Raw genomic sequence first — 22,536 nt, forward strand, 5'->3', positions numbered from 1 at the left:
ATCACAGCATCTAATCCTACATGTTTTTTGTGTCCTCTGAATGTGATGTGACCAATTTTAACAAGACCTCTTAAGACTTTATTCTTAATGATGACTTTCTTCTTGTGACTTTTCCATATAAATTCAGATTTGACAAATGCAACAAATAGTTTGCCTGTCAACAGATTCTCCCCCTGACCTGCAGATCTCTGCAACTCCTCCAGAGTTATCGTGGGCTTATTGGCTGCTCCTCTGATTAATGCTACCCATTCCTGTTTGATTAGGCAAAGTCACATCCCTTGTTAGAATTTTTAACTGTTCCAAACTTTTTACTGTTCCTTGAGATGTTCATAGCCCATGGTAGTGTTTTCTAACTTAAATTTGTTTTAAACATTATCTCTGACCTGTCAGGTGTGTCCCTTGGTCTTTATGAATCCATTCAACCTTCTCGAATCAACCTCTAAAGCCTTCATAGAACAGCTGTTTTTACACTAAAAGTAAATTACAAACAAGCAGGCTCTCCTTAATAATTAGCTGACTTCTAAATGCATCTAGTTTCACTGGTATATGTTTCTGGTTATCAGAGTAAAATAGACTTAATATAAATTCACTACATGCTTTAAACATGCCTCTGCAATGCCCTGGTGTTTATGGTTGTAATGTCACAAATGTGAAAAAGTTAAATACATTTGCAAGGCACTGTATGTGCAACTGACTATTGTGTGTTTGGAAAAAGAAACAGAGTTCGATTTTTGGATTTTATGCCAGCGTCTGTTGTGCAAAATAGGCGCTGGTGTATCTTTATGGTAACTGAAACATGAACTACAGACTGTGCATACTGCTCCCTTGTTTTCTTTCCTTGAACTTTTGAAACTGATTTTGGAATAGCTTTTGGTCTGCCTGCAGGGAGATCTTACACAGATCTTTGACTCTAACTATCAACAAAATCCTCTCTCATCATGGCTTTTTAACATAATTTTTCATTTTCCTTTCTTCTTATGTCTTTATCTTTTTGTACATAGGACCATTGCAGATGTTTTTTTTGCATTGTTCATTCAGCTAAAGTCTAGCACTTCCAGTTTCTCTGCGAATACAGTCCAACATTTTGACACAGAGCTGGATTGTCAACGTGCTGTAGTAAAATTGATTATGTCAGTTATGTCAGTGTCTGTTTATAAAAGTAAAGTGAACTGACATGTTTTTATAACAACTTTAGGCCAATGAGAAAGAGACTTTTTAGATTAGATTTTAAAGTGCTGCATCTGTGAAGCTGTTTCGTTTGTGTAATGGAAACGTCATTTGGCCCATCGTGAAATTAGTTTTTATGCCAGCGAGAGGTATAAGCAGATTATGTTGCTGCCCTGGGGCCCCCTGCTGGCTTGGGGGGGCTACAAATTCCAGACAGATTGACAAATTATGAAGGGCGAAAACGGTCACATTTCAATACATAAATCATTAAGATGTTAAATAGATTTTTATGTATGTGTTAATTTTAATGAAATAAAAAATGTATTACTTACTAATTATTAAAATGTTTATTAAAATTTTACAAATTTTCAATATCCATCTTTGTTTTGTTTTACCATTTTACCATGTTTCTGTGTTGCAACCCATCATGAAATTATTTTAATACTCAAAATCAGCTCAGGTTTAGACCAATGACCTTGATGTTAGCGATGTTAGCCCTGCCCAGTGACTTACACTTACACAAGGAGCAAGTATATATTTAAAATATACATAAATTGTTATTAATATTTTTACTTAAGTCCATTATTACAAAATTAAAATTGAAAATACACTTTTAAACTGTAAAAGTTTTTTGTTATCCTGTGCTGCTGCACATCATTTATTTATATCATCTGGCAGCCTTACTAGCCAGTATCAGTGGGTAGGGCTTAAATGGCTATAGTCATGGTGATTGGTTGATTTTGAGTGCAGGTTCACTAATCTGTTGTTGTTGTCTATTTGACAAGCCAAAGTGAAGCTTTTAATTATTCTGTGTCGAAATTTAAATCATCAAATTGGTACAAAATTATTCTATTTGGTTATAACATATAATGAATTACAATTTTGACTATTTAATTTCACATAGAATTATTTAGAATTGAAATAGAAATATTCTTTACTGTCCCTCTGTGGGGAAATTCAGGATTGAATGTGTATTGTATACATTAATCAGAATTTTATTTCAGTTAGCAGACATATAGATATTTATTTCTTAATTTATTTATTGGATTGTGATATTTTTGGCCTTTACAATTTAAATGAATGTATAGTTTAAAAGGTTCTAACTATAAACTTATAACTATATAAAAACAGCTAACAGTCATTTCTTGCTACTTACTATGTAACCATTTATTTAGCTTAGGTCAGATCAGATCGGATGGCTCACTTGTGGGTGTTGAAAAGCTTTAAAATGTGAAAGGTGGTGGGGGGGAATGTTTTATTTGGGAATATTGTGTTATTTTATTCAATTCCAGATTAATTTCGCTATCAAATTCTACTAAGTTAGCAGTTTTGTCATACCTGATATGGATGCACAAAAGAATGAACTGTATCTAAAATCATCTGCAGATAAAAGCAATATGCCAGTTTGCTTATGATGCCTGATCTTGTGTTTTTGTGCAGAAATTTCACGTTTTAATCTAAACTTCAGTAGATACCATCTTTTTGCCTTCATGTAAAACAGTCCAGAGTAAATCTGTAAAAACTTCAGTGAATCAGAACAACTTGTTGCTCATAGGTGTTTTTATTTGTTGCTTTTTTGCATTCTTCTCTTAAATCTAACAATAGAAGTAATAATAAATGAAACCTGTGTCAACATCAATAATAAAATAATTACCAGACCTGAGCATATCCCTGAATTACCCATTTTCTGAAACAATAATAACAAAATCAAAGAGTGTCCTGTCAATCTGAGCTCATGAAACTAAAAAACTAAATTAATATGGAAACTAAAAATAAAAAAATAAAATTTTTAAAACAGCTGTTCATGTCAGCATTATTCATTGATTAAATAATCTGAAGTTTCTGAGAGAGAGAGAGAGAGAGAGAGAGAGAGAGAGAAAATGTGCCTTGACACTTTAAGGCAATCAGACCCACCATGCTGTTTGCCCGAGCTGTCCAAACAGGACACATTAAAAAGAAAGTAACAGCAAAATCTGTAAAACAAGTTAAATGCAAAACGTGAGATTCGTTAAACACAGACGATACGAAAGGTGGGGGGTGGGTAATGTGTAATGTGAAGCGGGCCTTTAGAAATTTCTGCTAAACCATAAGCCTAAGTAATTTGCATTTCTTGTTAAGTGAATTAAGATATTTAAACAGTTATCATAGATATGACCTTAAAACGTTTCATCAAAAAGTTGAAAAATTGATCCTCTTTGTTAACATTTTGTTGTAAAATAAGATGATATAATTTTACTATATTATGTAACAAAATGCCATGTAATGATGGTGGTAATTAAAGTGATTGAATCTGAAACAATTTTGATCGTTGATGAATTTTTTTACTTTTTAGAATATGTATTTCTATCATTGCAGTAAAAATAATTCTATAACAGATTGAATGATTTTGTAAGGAGTTGTTTCTTTGATGTTTTTTTCTGTATGTTTCTTGTCCAGTTATTTCATGGATGGCAGAGTAAAAAAAGCAGAGGACTTTCTAAAGACTCGCCTTTTGGACACACTGACAGAACAGATTACTAAAGTCACCAAGGTACCGAAGTTTCTTTTACGATCCTGAATCATTAATGTGGTTTGCATTTTCTCTGTATATATATTTTAAAATACCATGATCATGGACAAATATCATGTTATGCAAATTCTAGATCTTTATTTTATATATGTTTTTGATTTTATACAAACCATAGACAAGCTACATGAATTTATTGAAAACTAGGTTTTTATCTTGTGTTTGTTTCATGTGTTTATAAATTTTGTCTTTTATCAACATTTAGTTTCTGTCAGTTATACTTGCAGTCCACCTTAACTGGAAGAAGATATGGGAAAATAATTACATTAATTTATTAATCAGATTTCTATTCCTTTCGAAAAGTCATAATTAACACAAGCCTCTGTGCCAAATCTGTTGACTTGTGAAAAAGAAACAGCTCAGAGCCTGAGGGAAATAAAGCAACCATTGCCAGCAACAAAATTCATAACAGTAACAGGTTTCAGATAATGGATTCTAAACTGGACCATATTTCAGCCTCTAAGACCAAGGTCCAGAAGGATAAATGATGTTCCTCAACTAAAGCCATTTGTTTTCCCCTTTTTGCCAATCTTGATAATATAAAGAAGAATTAGTAAAAGTGTGAATAAGTTTTTTCTTCAGGTTATGCAAACAGCTCTACATAGCAAACATTATTTATTCATAATGTTTTACACATACACCTCTTGTTAATGTGTACAAACTTTAATTCACATACATTAAAAGTAGAATGCTTGTATCACATCTGTAATTCATGTTTAAAATTATCTGTTGTTTTATCTTTCCCTTGTTTCTTTGCTCTGAACATAGTTAACTTTATATTTCCACAAGTTGTCATCCTTTGTGATTTCACAGTGAAACCGCTACCCAAACTGAAGTCCTGCCTTCCTCTGTTCAGCGTGTTTTCCATTAACCATTCAATAAAATTTAAAGTCTATTTTACCCTTGCCAAGAGTTTTAAAAGTGTGTTTTGGTTTAAGTGTTTTGTTCCCAGCTCCAGCACCTCTCCTGCAAGATTTAGTCAATCAAGTGCTGCTTGAATAGAAACAGTTGTATTTCAGATAACACAGATGATCTGCATATTTTTTTATGTATTCATGCTGAGATTTAAACAACCTGAACATGTAAACCATAAATAGTTTAAGTAATTTTATTGTATTCACCTGCATTTCTGGTGGATCTTTACAGGTTGTTAACACACATACTCCAGGGAAGAAGGTGTGGCTGGGTGGACTTGGACCAGCATGGGCCGGAGGCATCAACAATCTTTCTGAGACGTACGCTGCAAGCTTTCTGTAAGTTACATAATACAAAAAAATAAATATAGAGGAGATAATACATGAAGGTGATATATTTATCAGCTCTATATTTTTATTCTACAACTAAATAATTTGGATGGCTTCCTAATTATTGTGCCCTTTTCCACCCATTCCAGGTGGATGAACACGCTGGGTGTGGCCGCTGTGCAGGGCATTGATGTGGTTTTGCGGCACTCATTCTTTGACTATGGATACACACACCTTGTGGGTCAACATTTTAACCCTTTACCTGTAAGTTTGTTTCAACTACACAAGGATTAAGCATAATACGCACTGTTTGGCCTTTCATCAGAAAAACAGGATCTGACCCAGCTGGTCCCACTAGGCTCTGAAACATTTCTGCGCATTGCCCAGTACTTCGATAGCACCTCTGCGTCTTTCCCGTGGGAGCTATTAGCTGAGATGAAAGGCGTTTAGTGGCGATGAGTGGTCAGATGCGGGGGCAAAATGCCATGTAACCTTAGCCCTTTATTAGGAGCTCAGGACAGTGTCAGTGCTCCCCTCTACCTTCATCGTAACTGTGTGCCTCTCTGTGTGGGACAGGCGGCCGGTGAGAGATCTGGAACCTGACACTCTGATATGCAGTCAAGTTCGTAAAAAAGCCTGTAACACTGTGTGGAACTGAGGCGCTTAAGGCCAAGTTTTTCTGTAGTTCGGCTATGCAGGAAAAAAAATACACTAAGCTGAGTCCCCAACATTCATCCTGCTTAATTAACAGAGAAGGAGAAATGATTTCCTACATTTGTGTGAAAGTGGAAATTTGAAGTTGCTGTTGTGTGTTTTAAAACTAATTTATATTTAATTGCAAGGTATACAAAATATGACATTTTCAGTAAATCATTGTTTAAGCAATAATTAGAAAATATGTTTGATTATGATTAAGGACCTTGGTCATATATTTTTTTTTTATTTTAGCCTCTAAAATCTTTATTTGAAGTACCAAAATGGTATTAGATGGTATTCTCTGTCTGTTAGATTTGACTTATATCTCATAGCTCAAGCAGAAGTTTGCTTATTTTTCGATGAGATGTATCAATCAATTAGGATGGCTTCATTTTTCTTTGCTCCTTGTTTCCATTATTGTTCTGGGAATGCTGAGCTCCTGCTAGGATCACAATGCTTTTAACATGGCTGGATGTCTGATGGCTGTGCAAGCCTACCTGCTGAGAGAATTCACTGCAGGGCCGACCTGTCCTCTTCATGGGAAATTTATGACTTGGCCCCGTCCCCTATAGGATGACTCCACCATTGGTAGAATCTACTCAAAGCCTCCAGCCCATTAAAAGACTGAACCACTTCATCTTTTTTTCCACACTTTCCTCATCACCTTCCCTCCCACTTTTCTTGACCTTATCCTTCTGTCCCAATCATACTCCCTTTTTCTGTTTTCTTTGTTGTTTTTCCTCCTCATGACCTGGCTATCTGTCTCCAAAGGTGGGTGGAAAGCTCTTGATAATCTAAAATATATTCTTTAAGGAGCAGACATCTGCTGTATTGGAGGATATATTGCCTCTGTATTAAAAGAAGAAACAATATAGATTTTACAGTTAAAAGCAGTGAGGTGCAGCAGTTTAGAAAGGTACTCATTTCTGTTCTTGTATTCAGTCTGTATTTTAAAGAGGTAGTAATATTATTAAATCCAGGGATGATCTGAAACATACTGATTTCTTATATTAAATACCCATAGGGCTCTGAAATAGTCTTTAACCTTTTAATTTGGTTATTAAATTAGAAGAGACTTCAATTCTACCTAGCAACACAAAATGCAACAGTTTTTACTTATCAGTCTACATCATGTTAGCCTCTTCGGCTAAGGTTACATTAGTATCTGTAGTAGGGTTTTTCTTGTGTGGAGCTTTCGTCACTACTTTAGTTGTGCCCACATGGGTTTCTCTTAGCTTGGTTTAAATTGTATTATGATTGGATTGCTTCGCCCTGGCTGCTCCTGCGGTTAATGTTTGTCTTTCTGTCTACCTACGATGGGAGTGTCTAGGGCAGATTGGAAGACAGCAGGCAGTTTGACAAGAAAACAGTCAAACAGGCACACAGAAAATTCAGTACCTTGGAAAATATTTCTTGCAAACTATTTTAATCATGTTACATCTATTTCTGTTTTGTCAAACAATTTATGGCAGCCATACACTAAAATGCTTCAATCTGCTGATGCTTTTTGCTATTTTTGTTTAGAAATTTTGAATATAAAACTAAAGGAGAAAGTCTCCGTTACACATGACCCACTTACGATAGATCATAGCTCTGACCCAGTATTCATCTATCAGTCCCTCTGGCCACTGTCAACAATATACCACTCTATACTGTGCTCTGCTTCTTCGATGCCTTGGCAGCAAATTGAGTTAAAGTCTGCGTGGAAAAAAGAAGCCCTTAAATGTTGCCATATGCAGGATTGCATGGGAACTTCCTGAGGAGCACATGTTGTTCTGGGTCTCTTGAAGAGGTGTTGAGTCTGTGTAGTCTTTAGAGTGAGATGCAGTATGGTGAACTTCTTAATAAGGATAACAAAACAGCAATTTAATGATGTAGCATGATATTTTGGAAACAATTTAATATTTAAGGCATATCTGTTTAAAAAGGGTAGGGGGTTGTTAGGTGCTGTCAAAATACATCCATGCTTGGGCTTTATTTTTTATGTGGACATTAAATCCTTTTCATATATACTATGAGCAGTTTTCAAAAGCATCGTTTGACAGTTTACCGAACCAAATCTTTCTCTACAATCACCAGAACATTTTATGGCTGAGTTACTAGAAAATTGGGACATTTTTATTTCTGGTGAAAGATTTCAACAATACCAGCTCATTTATACTTAAAATCACTGTTACTAATACTGTGGCCGATTTCTGACCCTCAGTTTATGTGAGGCTTTGATCTGCCAATATCAATTCGGCTGGTTAAAAATTTTCGTTAAAAACTACAAAAAAAGCTGCAATTAAATATTTTATGAGAATTCCTGTTGTAAGCTCTCACTGATATTTCAAATGACATTATGAATAATAAATTATACATTATGAAATTATTAACATTAAAATATTTTTTCACATAATAGTCATTGTAAAACAGGAGTTGACTCTTACTCTTAAATTATTCCAGGGTTGAGATTTTAAACTTGTTTTAGTGTTATGTACTTGTGATTATCAAGATTAGCATGGTTAGCACCAGGGCTGCAACAATTATTTTGCTAATTGACTATTTTCTCAATTAATCAATTAATAATCGGTTAGCAAAAGGTGCTTTATAGGAGATTTCTTTTAACAGAATTTGAACCACTTGAAGATAAAACTATGCCACTGAAAAAATGCATATATTTTTGTACAAATTTGGCAATTATTTCTTTAATTGATTAATCCTGATTAACTGTTTCAGCCCTAGTTAGCACAGCAGGTATTAGAAAAAACTGCAGTTTTCACGCGTATAATTTAGAGCATATTAATCATTACTTTAAATCTAAGATATCTAAAAATACAACATTTCCAAATCCAGCATGTTCCATGAGAGCAGAGGTCGAAAGCTCAAAGGGATAAAGCAGAGTGTCTTTGTTGTACTCCTTACAGCCTTTCTGTTATCTGCTGAAGTCTTGCTGTCTCTCGCTCTCTCACAGCCTTAGTGAATCCCAGACGTGTCTTGAAATGTTGAAGGAATGAACAACGTCTTACATCATGATTCCCCTGACTTCATTTAAAACATATTGATACTGAAATACTAACAACTTCCACACCCAAGACTGGTGTTGTCCTCATCACCTGGCCTACTTAGTCAGGGGCTTTTACTTATTGGAAAAATGTTAGATTTAATAGTTTCTGACTGACCAATCACCACTACAGGCCAGTCAAGCTGAAAATTGTTTTATTCTGGTCACCAGCTGATTTTCCTGTGCAGAGAAATCAGTAGAGCAAGTATAGCAGCAGAAATTGCTGCAAACCGATGCAACACATGTGTGCAAAAGATTTTGAATCCCCGTAAACTTTTCCAATAGCAAACAAATGGGTAAGTATTGAGGCAGTCAGCAATTTATAATGAACACAAGCTTTCAGTCTAAAAGATAAACTGCTGTTTCTAAAATAATTAGAAGCTGACAAATACAATATTCTTGTAGACAGCTTTATGTTTTAAAAGTGCTAAATTTTAACTGATAAAAAGTTTTGGTCATGTTAGTCAGTGGGTACATATTTCTAAAAGAATGCTTGCAACATTAAACTAATTCTGTGCTTCTTGTTGTGTCTTATTGGCCTTGCTCCTACAGGACTACTGGTTTTCTCTGGTCTTCAAGCGTCTGGTTGGTCCGAGGGTTTTAGCCGTTCGGGTGGCTGGACTCCAGAGGAAGCCCCAACCAGGACGAGTCATTCGGGACAAGCTACGCATCTATGCCCACTGTACGAGCTACTACAAGTATGTACCAGAAAACATGGTCCGGGACAGCTTTTTTCATTCTAAAATGCTTTCAAAAAAAATCTAGCAGTGCTTTGGGAATGTCCTTGAAGCTTTAGAACAAAGCAGATTTTTGCAGTTTAAACAACCCCCAGTGTCATTGTACAAATACCCGCGGGTTATTGTCTGGTGGGGAAGAACAAAATCCCCTGCCGGCCAATTTGGCTTCCCATAAATAAGCAGTTCGTGGACACCCGCTCTTTCACAGCTCAGAGCCTATAAAACTTAACGGGTATCACTTATCAGGTGTGTGGGTTCTGTCTCCCTGCCGTCAAAGAGCCGCTGAAAGGTGTGCTAAGCCTTCATCCCATCTGGGATTGGCTGGAGGGGGATATTTGAGGGGGTGGGGGGAGGGACAATAAGGTTGTCTGTGCTAGGAGGAGATAAAGAGTGCCATCATGGCCTGTTCAAGGTTATCGTCTAACCCAGGCCAGAGGCTGTCAGCACCAGGCTAGACTTACTCTACGGCCTTACTCTAGAGATGGCTCACTTACAAGTGGAGCATCTCACAAAAATATAGGTAAGCGGTGGTCAGATCAAAGCGTGATTAGAAATGCTGGTGATTTATAATAAATGGGAAGCATGAAGATTTGTGACAAATTTCAACTAATTGTTTAAAATTTGGGAGTGGAGTGATGTTATGTGCAGAAGTTCAGGACTAGTTTGCATATGATCAAACATTTAGGCTTAACATATCTCCCTTTCATATTTTAAACCACTTCAGATGTCAGTATTTGTGTCACTTTGTGGTTGTACACAGTGAGCATGTGGACAAACCCATGTTGTCTTGGTGGTTTGACTGTATTGTAAATGTGTTCAGCCGGTGAGTGATTTGAAAACTCTCTGCAGCTGAGATGTCTGACTTCCTCTGCCCTTTTACCTCCTTTTAGTGGTTTGCGTGTCTTTTTTTTCTCTTTCTACTCCTGCTTAGACATCAAATGGAGAAGGAGTTTATGTTTCTGGTTTGGCTCCTCATCATTTAGGCCTGAGAGGTCATTATCATTTCTTCCATCTAACCGGTCCATCACTCTGAACCCTTCTCCATGCTTCTCAGAAACGAGACTTCAAGAGCTTAACCCAGAGCCAGACACGCTGTGTTCACAGCACCAGTACAGTCTTTTTTTTCTGTGTCTTTGTAAATAGTGCTTGCTGTCTTGCAGGGTGATGAAATAAATGGCTCGCTCTGTGCCCAAAAGAAAGATAAACATTAAATCAAAAACAAGTCTGCTGTAAGGATATGAGATTTTTTTTTTACGGATGGGTTTTAACCACCAGACTATTTAGCCTTGACCCTGAACACCATGGCTGACATGTGGTATTCACTACAGCGGTGTTGTCTTTGTCCTCATATCTGGGCCCTTATAAGATTTTATCATGTTTGTTTTATCTGTCTCGCTTAGTTATTTACCTTTAGCTATTATACCTATCAAATTGTGTCCCTAAAGCAGGACATAAACACTGTCTGTGTAACTCAAGAATTGTTGTCCTTTTTGTTAGAGCACCCTCCATTTGACCCAGAACCAGACAACAGCATGTTTTAATATTAGATACTGTAAAAACTGAAATCACTTTGTTCTATTGAAACATTAAAAACATCTAAATAAATGTGGTTCATGCTAAATATACAGTTGAAACCAGATATTCACATCTACTGTGTAAAAAAAGACACATAACCTTTTCTTTCTCGCTGACATTAAATCAAATTTTCCTATTTTAGGTCATTTAGAATTACCAAATGTATTCCTATTTGCTAAAAGCCTGAATAATAAGAAAGGTATTAGTTTGTAGATTTTTTTATTACTTTCTTCAAAGTCTGAAGTTTACATACACTAAGATTACTCTGTCTTTTAACTATTTGGCCAACCCCAGAAAATGACGTCATGACTTTATAGCTTTTGATAGATTGATTCACAGTATTTGAGTGAAATGGAAGAACACCGGGGGATGTATTTAACGGCAACACCTCAAAAAACTGCCATTCTGTGACGTTATGAAAAAAACAAAGAAATTTGGCAAGATATCATGAAGAGAACTTTGGACCTCCACAACTCTGGTTCATCCTTGGTACAATTTGCAGATGTCCGATGGTACTATGTTCCCCTGTTCAAGCAATTATTATGCAGGTATACAGACATCATACTTTCCAGGAAGGAGATAGGTTCTGTGAAACGTGGGTTTCAAACCCCAGACCAAAAGCTGGCATGGGTTGAAAGTCCAATCAGTTAGAAGGAAGCATACTACTCCAGATGCAACAAAGAAAGCCAGATTACAGTTTGCAAATGCAGCCAGGGATGAAGACCTCATTTATTTTAGACATGCCCTGTTGTCTAATTAAACTATAATTAAAGAGTTTTGTCTTAATGACCATTCTTACATTTGGAAGGGAAATGGGAAAGCTTGCAAGCTTGAGCACAAATGGGCAATACAATCTTAAGTATACCACCACATTAGTTACAAACTGTTTAAAGACAACAAAGTGAATGTTTTTTGGAGTGGCCATCACAAAACCCTCATCTCATTCCTATGAAAATGCATGGGCAGAGCTGAAAAGGTGTGTGAGCAAGGTGGCCTACAAACCTAAGCATAGTACTAGGTTTGTCAGGAGGAATAAGACCAATTCTCAACAAACTTCAAAAAGTATTAAAACAATCTAAAAAATAGCTCAAATAATTATTTTTTGCAATCCTACTTGAACACAAAAACAGGAGTTTTGTCTGATTTAATCTCAAAAAGTGAGAAAACAAGGTTATGTGTCTTTTCATACAGTGTATGTAAATCTCTGGTTTCTGTGGATGGATTTCATCTGGTAAACATGCTTTACCTTACTTTATAAATTTTCTGAAAGCTTTTTGATCCAGATGAGATAAATGACTCATGCTTTTATCCTATAACTATGTGATAAAAATATCAAAGACTTTCCTCTCTTTGTATTTATTCTTACTAATAGATATTTTTGTTCATAATGGCATTTTAATAATATAGGAAAGCCCCAGTAGCATATGTGGAGACAAATGTGTTTTTTTAGATGCAGCTTTGTGCCAAGAGGCATTTGGGTCCAAAATCAAAGTAATATTGTTGTTTTATCTTTTGTGGGATCAGCCCTAACTATATGAGAGGCTCCATAACAATCTACATAATCAATCTACATCGGTCGAGGAAGAAAATCAAGCTGGCAGGGACGTTACGGAACAGGACGATCCATCAGTACCTGCTGCAACCCCATGGCGAGGGTGGACTGAGAGCCAGGTTAATAATTGCCTTTTTTTTTGTTTATATTTATTTAAAAACAGCTACTTATTTACCTCTAATGGTGTGATTTCAGATTACAACCATAAAAGTTAATTATTTTGTACAGTGGTCTAAAGGGCATGGAGCTGAAGAGTCAGGAAAATTTGAATTTAATAAGCTGTTTTTATAAGGTGTTAAATAGAGACCCTTTTGAGCTGCATTAAATTAATTCAGTTTTATGACCATAGGTTGTGCTGAGCTAGCATGCTGGGTGAATAGCACACTGCAAAACATGCAAATACACACCTAAAGTAAATGCTGTTACATCAACATACACTTAATCCAATACTTATTCAGCAAATGCTAATAAAGAATATTTTTTTCCTTTTGTTCTCTATTCATCAGCAGTGTTCTGTTTGGGCTTTAATGGTATTAAAATGAAATGTTCCCAGTACAGTCCCATTCGCAAGGTTAAATAAAGTTCAGTTAGGTTTATTTATGCAGCACCAATTGACAACAAAAGTAATCTCAGGATACGTAAATCCGGAGAAAGTTCAATTCAAATACACCGAGGCAAGCCCGGTCAGTCCGGGAATAATCCAGTTCAGTTATTACAGTGTGTTGTTAATTTGCTTTCCTTCTCGTTTTCAAGCTAAAATATGATAATAGATTTTTTATTTAATTTCCGCCTGTTTAACCTTTCAGTGCTATTTTGGCCATTTTTTATTTATGATTTATTTCATTTGGTGTAATAACTCCCTTTATTTCTCATTTCTTAAAAATGTTTCTTGAAATATAATCATTAAAGTTTTAGTCCCACACTCCCTACCCCTAAACCCCGGCTGTTATTTTTGACTTTGACTTAAGCCTAAAATCCTGGAATAACAGCCTAATGACTCACAACTGTGAGTGTGTGAGACTGTCTTTGAGGTATACGATACCTGCAGATGGCCTTAATGGAGGTTTACACATAAACCTGCAGAACAGTGTAATGATGAAGGATGTTTTTGGTGTTAAAAGAGGATTGCAAGCCAATTAAAAGGCGAGGCAGCTAATGATGTCCCATTATCTGTTCTTAAAGTGCTCTCTGTTACCACAGGCAAAGCATGAGAATTTAATGATCAATTCAGCAGCACCAGATGTCTATAAATTGCCTTTGTGGGACTTTTTAAAGTAATGCATTTCGAGGGGGAACATTGAGCAACTCATTTTGACTTGTAAATTCTTACTAGAGAGCGTAATTTTATTTGAAATTTTATTGAATTTTGTTGGTTCTTGTAAAAAAAAAAAACTCCAGACCACCGGCTTTTATTCCAGTGTAAATATAAACTTTACAACATCAGCTGCTAATCCACTTTTAATAAAGGTTTGATTTTGTATAACTTATGTGTCTGTGAACCAAAGGAAAACTGCTTCAGAAAACAATTGCTGCAAATAAAGTTAACCCTATTTGACATAGCTTACCTTTTATGGATAAAGATACACAAGAAATAAAAACAAAGTCCTGGATGTAACGTTGATTGCTGTTTAATGTTTTATTTTTTTTACATCGTGTTTTTTTTTAATAATTCACTTTACATTTTACCCTCATTAATTTGTAAAGTTCATGTTTACAGTATGTATAACAAATGTCATGAAAACATTTTGGCAAGTAAATATAATATTTTACATTGTTAATAAATACCATTCAATTCGAACTGAATACGCTCTCGAGTTGTTTAAGTCAAACAGAACACATCGTTTTTAACCTTCTTTTGCGAGAACTTATAATCAAAAGTGTTTAAGCTGTTTACCAAAAGCCAATTTACTGCTCTTTATATTAACATTAAGACGTAATGATTATTGTAGCTCACTGTTTGTCAAAGTTTTTTTTTACAGGACAACAAACACGTACTTCTGTCAGTTTGTTTGTTTTTATTTTATACTTTTATTAAAGGTAAATTTTCTAAAGTCAACTGTTTATATGATTGTTGATTTAGAATTTACTATTAGTCCATTCTTAAACAGCTTATCCCAAATTATCAGTCATTGAAACTGAAACTGTGCATTTGTTAAATTACAAAGTTGTAACAGCAGTGCCCCCAAGTGTTCAACTCGGGGATCTGTAGGATCAGCATTTCAACTGAAAGTGGATGCAATTCATCTTCCTCTTAAGCCTTTCACATAGATTGTTCAGTCAGTGGTATTATGTGTCAGAAAGCAACAAAACCATGTCTGATGACCCTCAGATGTCTGGACAGAATCACTCACCCTACATACCAAACACTGAATATCACTCCTGTATTGGCTGCAGGGTTTGGTACAAGAAATCCTTATTTTAAGACTGTGCGGGGTGCACTGTTTAAAAGGAAAAACAAACATTATTCTGTCACACTGCAAAGGTTAAAAGACAAAAGACCAGTAGTTTTTTATTGATTTTGACACCCGTCATTGTATCCAGTGTCACACTGTAAGGTGAGATCCCTTATAGAACTGATCATGGTAAGGCCATGATGTTTGGGTGATAACTACAATAAATAAAAGACGGTAAGATTCACAAACTTACTGTGTAAAAACCTGATATAGAGGTCCATCTCTATAAATTAGAATTTCATTGAAAAGTTCCTTTATTCCAGTTAGTGAGTTCAAAAAGTAAAATCCATGTATTGTACAGAATCATTACACACAATTACTTTTAATTTTAACGATTATGCCCCGATTTTCCAGCAGGCACGATAGAGCAGCAAACTATTCTGACCTAAATATCCAAATTTACCATCCAGAATCTCTGACGTATTACCAGAGCCAACAGATGAGCTGGAGGACCCTATAAAAGGGCTTCCTTAACACCTCAGCAGAGCCAAAGGCATTATGCCATGCTGCATTTATGCAGTAATTCATGCATATATTACACAGTACACAGATAGATAGATTCAGTAGCATTTCTGTATTAAATATCATTTTTTATTATTTTTGTGTAATATTCCAATTTTCCACTAAACTGGATTTCGGGTTGTCAGCTGTAAGCCATAATCATCAAAATTACCTGGAACGCTTCAAATATATAATTCTGTGTGTAATGAATCAATATAATATGAGTTTCACTTCCTAAATTGAATTACTGAAATAAATTAAATATTTGATGAGATTTGAATATAATGAGATGCATGTGTGAAACATATTGTAAAAATCTTAAATTCTAATATTTTAATACTTCAGTTCTCTCTATAAATATTTTTTGTGATGTGTTTTTTATTAAAGGGTCTACAAAAGTGTTCTTCTTGAATAAATAGGGACACTATTGGTATTTTATTTTCATATTTTTGTCTTTTTTTTGCAGACATGTTCAGCTAAATGGGGAAAAACTTCTCATGGGCAACGATGAGACATTCCCAGACCTGAAGCCTAAAATTCTCCGGGCTGGACGGACAATAGCTATGCCTCCAATGACCATTGGATTTTATGTCATCAAAAACATTAATGCATATGCCTGTCGAAGATAGCAACGACTCTTCACTTCAGAGCACACAATCTCCATAAGTTCTCTGGACTCAAAGGTCAAAAACCAAATCATCAGTGGAAATGTGGTCAGTGCAGACACCTGGAAACACACAGATTCTCTAGCTGAATAACAGATGGCTAATGGAGAGATTCTTTTAAGGGAATATTTAAACCACTTCTGAAAAGACTTTCTCACTATGATACATATGAAGTATCATAGTGATGCACACCACCAGCAGTTCCTCAAAACTTAAAAGATTTTATGGGGTAAGTTATTGTTTTTGGACTGTGACATTTTCGTTTTGTGGTGCACAAATTGGAAAAAATTATAAGCGTTGTTTGGTTTGACTAGGCTATACTTTCTTCTCTTTAACTGTCCTTTTCCTCCCAATCTTTCACTCACTGAAAGAAAACACAAATACAGCTTTTCCCACAGAGAAAACTGACCTGGCCTAGCTAAAGTATCTCAGCTTCTACTAACCCTGTACTGTGAGTTTATTTGATTGTTAAATGAATTTGATAAAGCTACTGATGTGTCTACTAAAAGGCTTAAAAGGCTTACAATGAAAGTGTGAGGTTTTTTACACTTGGATTATTTTGAGTTCTTTTGCTTTAGCGATGCAACATTTTATTTTATCTGTAGAGTTTGATATCAGTGATGTTGTTCCAACTCATATTGTTCCAAAGCTAAGGAACAATGTGACGTTCACTTAACTCTGGGCTTACCTAAAAACTTCTTAAATCCCAGTTTTTCAGGTAGTTTTATATACCTTTTCCATTGAATTGTATATTTTATAATCCCTACTTTTTCTAATGCTGCTAGGTCACTTTTATATGGAATATATCTTTGTACAGATTTACAATCAGATATTTTTTAGATTATGTATTGTACATAAAAATTATAAAGGAGATTTAAGCTTGATATGTTAGATTCAGTATACATTTAATTTATTATCTAAGGTCTATTATATTTCTAATTTTGAATGTCCAGTTCTGTTTTTGGTTCTAATGGCCTGTTTTTAAAGAAAATTCAACATATTGTGTTATGCAAAACTATGAATACCCTTTAACTTTTCATAATTTGTCATGTAAAAACCTCAAGTGCCCATATACAGCCATGTTCAATAAATTAGAATATCCACTGGATAAGGCTTGTTTGTCAGATTAAAAGTACTTTTTGAAAGTAGCAAGTATTAAACAAATTTTTTATTAAGCCCACATTCCTGTTTTAAAGATTTTTCTTCATGCCTGCCTGAGTTATTGTAAAATTGACCTCAATCAGACTGTAAACAGGTACCTGTTAACATCAGATTTCAAGCCTTACCAAAAATCACAGTTCCCACACATTGTCTGGACTTTGACTAGGCCTTTCGAACTAATGACTAGCATTGATCTAAACCCTTCTAGCTCTGGCTAAATGTTCAGAGTTTTTGTTCTGTTTGAAAGTAAACCCCTCACCAAGTCTCATGGCTTTTGCAGACACACATAGGTTTTCTCCCAGGATTGAATCTGTTTGGCTCCATCCAGCTTTCTATTATATCTAACCAGCTTCTATATAAGTGCTGATGAAAATTATCCCCACAGCATGATGCTGCCACCATATTTTATTACAACAGTCATGGTGTGTTTAGGGTGTCAGTCTTCTACCACGCAATGGTAGGCCAATTTTAGTCTTATATGACCACAGCGCATTCGTTCATGTTTGAGGTGTCCCTAAATGGCTTGTGACAAACTACTCTTCACTACTTGCCACTCCTTCACAGAGACCAGATTTGTGGAGTGCACAACAAATTGTTGAGCTGAGAATGCCTGGTTTTATAACCTAATCCTGCTTTAAAGTTTCTCCACAGCTTTTCTTTGACATATCTGCTGTGTTCCTTAGTCATCATGATGCTGTTCGCTCATTAATGTTCTCCGATAAACCTCTGAGGCCTTCACATAACTGTTGGATTTATACTGAGATTGTATTATTTACTGGAAGGCTCTATTTACTGACTAATTAACTGACTTTTAAAGGCAATTAGTTGCAGTGGATTTCATTAAGAGGTAAACAACTAAAAGGGGCTGAGTACATATTCACTCCACACTTTCAGATTTGTTTTGTAAAGAAATTTGAAATCTGTGCATAATTTTTCCTTCCACCTCACAATTATGAGATCCATTGTGTTGGTCTATCAAACAAAAATCCCAATAAATTACAATGAAGTTTGTGCTTATAACGTGACAAAATGTGAAAAGGTTTAGCTTTAGTGAAGTTTTCATTGAGAAAGAAATATTAGTGGACTAAGAACAAATGCTAGTGGGCCTAATGATAAAGTTCGCTTAAATGTATTTAACAATGTTATCACCAACTTATTTCAACCTTAAGTTAGTATTTGTTAGACTAAAACTGTGCATCGCCTGGAAAGTGACTTGTCTACTGGTCCAAACCTAACAATAACAGATCAAGACACAATGAAAGTTGAGTAAGAACTGGTTCAGTGTTCAGACATGTTAAATATAAATAATATTTGCTTCTGAATGTGTTTATACATAATGTAGAGATGTTTATATATTTTTTTTGGAGAGCATTATTTTAATACGGAAAGTGCGCCTATATTATTTTATGTCTAAAATAAAAGTTTACATTGATAATAAAAACCCACTGATATTTTACTTATCAAGCTTTGAGTTTGTCATCTATTCTGTTCTCTTCCACCTGCTGCAGATGTACATTAAACATGGGAAAAGATCAGACTGTACTGAAAATCGTCTGTAGACATGAGTGATGAAGAAGGATTTGATTTATACTCGTACAGGAGCACAAAGGGAAGAATAGATAAACCTTTGCCCAGAGAGATAATAAATAAAAACTGTCACTTTCTAGCAGCATCCTTTCATGAAGATTGTGTAGTTTTTAAGTTTCTGTTTTTGATACACTCACACACTCACTGTTACAAAGTGCTACATGCTACAGCCCCAGATGTGGGAGCAGCTGGTGCGGGCCTTTGTAGTGGTGTCTTGTCACTGCATGAGGCGACTGCCGATGGGAAACATGGAGCCAGGACGGGCTCATACTGCAGACTCAGATGGGCTAAACCTGAACCACACATGGCTTACAGTCGGCTGATGCACAGATAACCAGGATTCGCTTGATGCTTTTGTTTGATGGATCTCTGGTTTCTCCTCCAAAAGCCTGGTGTACAAAAATCTCCACGCTATTGATTTCTGTACTGATGTTTCATGCCTGTCTGCTGTTAGCTCAGAGAGGCCATGATCCAAAGCATGTACCTTTGATTACATTTTTAAATCGGCTCCTGCTTTTATGTGAGGAGCGGAAATGTTTTCTCCCAGAAATAGCCTTTTCTTCGCATGTGGTTCACTTTAAACAAGTTGACCCTTTTGACAAGTAAGAGTCAAAGCAGGCTTGTTAACACTTGGCCATATTCCTGTATAGTGGTACTCATTATGCTGTTGGCCACAGATACTTGCTGATTTTGATCAGTATTTACACATGCTTTAATTATGGATCCCGGTGACAGAAAGCAGACATTAAAAAAGCAATTGGGCTGCAGTTTCGTGAAATCTGTTGTCGTATAACAACTTTTTTTTTTTTTTTACAAGCACTTAACTAATTACAATCTGCAAGATGTTTGCAGTAAATTTCAAATCTCTGAGCAGAAACCAATAAATGAACACCTATTGAGCCTAAGTGTGGCTCTTGATGCCCCTCTTGATAATGTCTTAACATGGCTGACTCACTCTCCCCCTAATTTTGTTGTAATTTAGGAGGACCGAGCTGTGTCTGGCGTCATAGAGCCTCCTCCGTGGAGGTAGCTGTTACTCAGGCCCAGCTAACACTGTTTATATGCGGGGGTTCATTTTGAGACATGCAAGGCCCCCTGCACCGTTAGCAAACACTGAGGATTTCATGATGTTTACTCTGTATATACAGGAGTCAACCCAAATAAAATTGCCATGAACGCCAGATCTCCAGAAAACTGATGGACTAGATTAGACTTTGGCTCCAAACGTCCACGTCCCGGCGTTTGGGACCATTTTGACCCAAGCAGGGTTATTAAAACATAAATATTTATGTTGCTGTGCTTCACTCGGAGGTCTAGCACACAGTCCGTGCAAAATATTATGATATAAGACAGATTTGTTGAAGCTATCAGACCTTTCTCTGGGAAGCAGCCTGGTGTTTGGTGACTGTCCTTCATAGATTATATGGAAATGATAGAAAATAACCTGAAAAGGTTCTTTTGGAAGTGGCTTTTATAAGTAATTCTCCAGGTCCCTTGATTTCTTTACTGTCTGTTTCCTTTTGTAATACAAAAAACCCCTAAAAGATGACTGTGGAAACCCTCTTAGAACTTGGGGTTTGGCCAAGTTCAGAATTAACCACCACATTGAAACTCACATTAAATAGGAGTCAGTACACACTTACTATTATTTGATTTGTCCCATTTTACAGCAAAACGCATGGTCTGCAGAGAACTTCCAAAGCATCAGAGGGATCTCATTGTCAAAAGGTATCAGTCAGGGAAAGGACAACAACAAACCAATACATGCATACAAATTAACAAATTGATTTCTCCAGGACACTAACATTTTGGAATCGCTCAATCAGAACACAGATCTGAATCTGATTAAAAGTGGCTGTGCACAGGAAATGCTCTCTGGTGGACTTTGAACTTATTTTTAAGAGTGGGCACATTTAAGGAACCACATTATTTTAGCAATTATTTTTGTTATTTTCCCCACTAAAACAAATCAGTTTGTTTTCTCAATTAGGTGGATTTTCATAGGATTTTTTTCTGAAATAAAAATTTACTTAATAAAAAAACTGCCATTTTGACAGCAGATGGAGGGTTTGATGGATGTAGGTAGGTAGGTAGGTAGGTAGGTAGGTAGGTAGGTAGGTAGGTAGGTAGGTGAGTAGGTAGGTGATTGATTTTGTGCAAACTACAGCAGAAAGGAAAAATAGAGGATTATCTCCTGCCCTCCCAACCCACACCCCCAACCTCCACCCATTTTGTTCTTCATAAAATGTTGGTTGAAAACCAAAGGACTAGATCCCTTCTAATCTAAATCTAAATCTTGAAGCTGCATTCCACAAATACCAAAGTGTTATCTCAAACATTCAGTCCGTCATGTGCTCCACTTCATTCATCAGCACATGACTTTTCCCTGCCTGACCAATTACCAGGCTCTTGGAAGAACAGTTCACTGTACTACAGTGGTCTGTAGTACAGCAGACCACTGTAGCATATAATTAGACCACATCCTCATTTGTAATTTATTTTTCATATACAAATATTATTATTATTATTTTTCACCTGATGTACAGAACAAACTATTAAGGTGTGATAAAGCCTGCAAAACTGTGTGATTACTCTCATTAATCATTTATTTTGATTGATATAAATCAGTTTGTAATTTTGTAAAAATCCGTGTTTACAAATAATGTCACCTTTCCCCATTGGGTTTTGCACGGCAGCTTCAGAAATCTACATGTACATTTTTTCATGTGGAATTGATCTTGAAGATAACTCAGATGGAAATCTTACAAAGTTAAACAAAGCCATATGAGACATCATTAGGATGTTATTAGGCCCAATTCTCATCTGACCTTTTATGTTTTAATGGCATGGCTTCAAGTTCTCATAGATATGTAAATAACCTTACATTGGTTATAGGTATTTGTAATTATACTGTTACCAATGTTTATACTGTTTTCAATTGATTTAATCTGAAATAGCTTTTTAGCTTAAATATTATGTGAATAATACCTATTTCTGCCATGTTAAAATTATAATGTTTTGGGAGGACACAGCACTGTACTGAAGATGTCTGGCATAGCTTTTTATGTCAGATATCTAAAATCCAACTTCTGACTTGTAACAGTTTTACTATGGATGTCTGGAATGCAAGTTTTTTCTGGTGGGGATTCGTTTTCAGATATCCATTCTCTTCTTCATGGGAAGAATATGAAATGCTTTCTGTTGACATCACTGCCAGTCCACTGCCACCCTGGACTTTCAGAAAACCCCAAATTTAGTGGTAAAAGTGAGAGTTTGTATCGTGAAAATATGCTTGCCTGTTTTGTATGAAGAAAGCAGGATACCAGGGAAGAAGCAGATGAGAGAAGAAACGTCCAGATCAAACTGCACAACTTATCATCAGCACTTGTCTCAGAATAAATGCAGCACATTAGCTATTTATTTTGCAAACATAAACTGATGACTATCATGAATCCATCAGCATCAAACCTGATACCCCCAAACATTTCTCACTTAGATTTTACAAACCTTGTGATGAAAGCAGTTGAACTTTGCATTGGTTTTTCAGCCCTTTTCCACTGATCAATCAGTGCATATTTGGTATCAATTG

The 22,536-nt window shown here is 35.8% G+C and overlaps 1 protein-coding gene across 1 annotated transcript in view; it reads left to right on the forward strand.

Annotated features, from left to right (window-relative positions):
- hpse2 (heparanase 2) overlaps positions 1-18,824 on the forward strand; it is an 88,874-nt gene extending 70,050 nt beyond the window's left edge. Inside the window, exons 7-12 of the mRNA XM_047350998.1 lie at positions 3,604-3,697; positions 4,880-4,986; positions 5,127-5,241; positions 9,269-9,414; positions 12,553-12,699; positions 16,001-18,824. Of these exons, the coding sequence (XP_047206954.1) occupies positions 3,604-3,697; positions 4,880-4,986; positions 5,127-5,241; positions 9,269-9,414; positions 12,553-12,699; positions 16,001-16,163 (772 nt within the window). The 3' untranslated portion in view covers positions 16,164-18,824. The remainder of the gene's footprint in view (positions 1-3,603; positions 3,698-4,879; positions 4,987-5,126; positions 5,242-9,268; positions 9,415-12,552; positions 12,700-16,000) is intronic.
- Positions 18,825-22,536: the final 3,712 nt, after the last annotated feature.

Source organism: Girardinichthys multiradiatus, chromosome 22 (genome assembly GCF_021462225.1).
Source record: "Girardinichthys multiradiatus isolate DD_20200921_A chromosome 22, DD_fGirMul_XY1, whole genome shotgun sequence".
NCBI classification, from domain to species: domain Eukaryota; kingdom Metazoa; phylum Chordata; class Actinopteri; order Cyprinodontiformes; family Goodeidae; genus Girardinichthys; species Girardinichthys multiradiatus.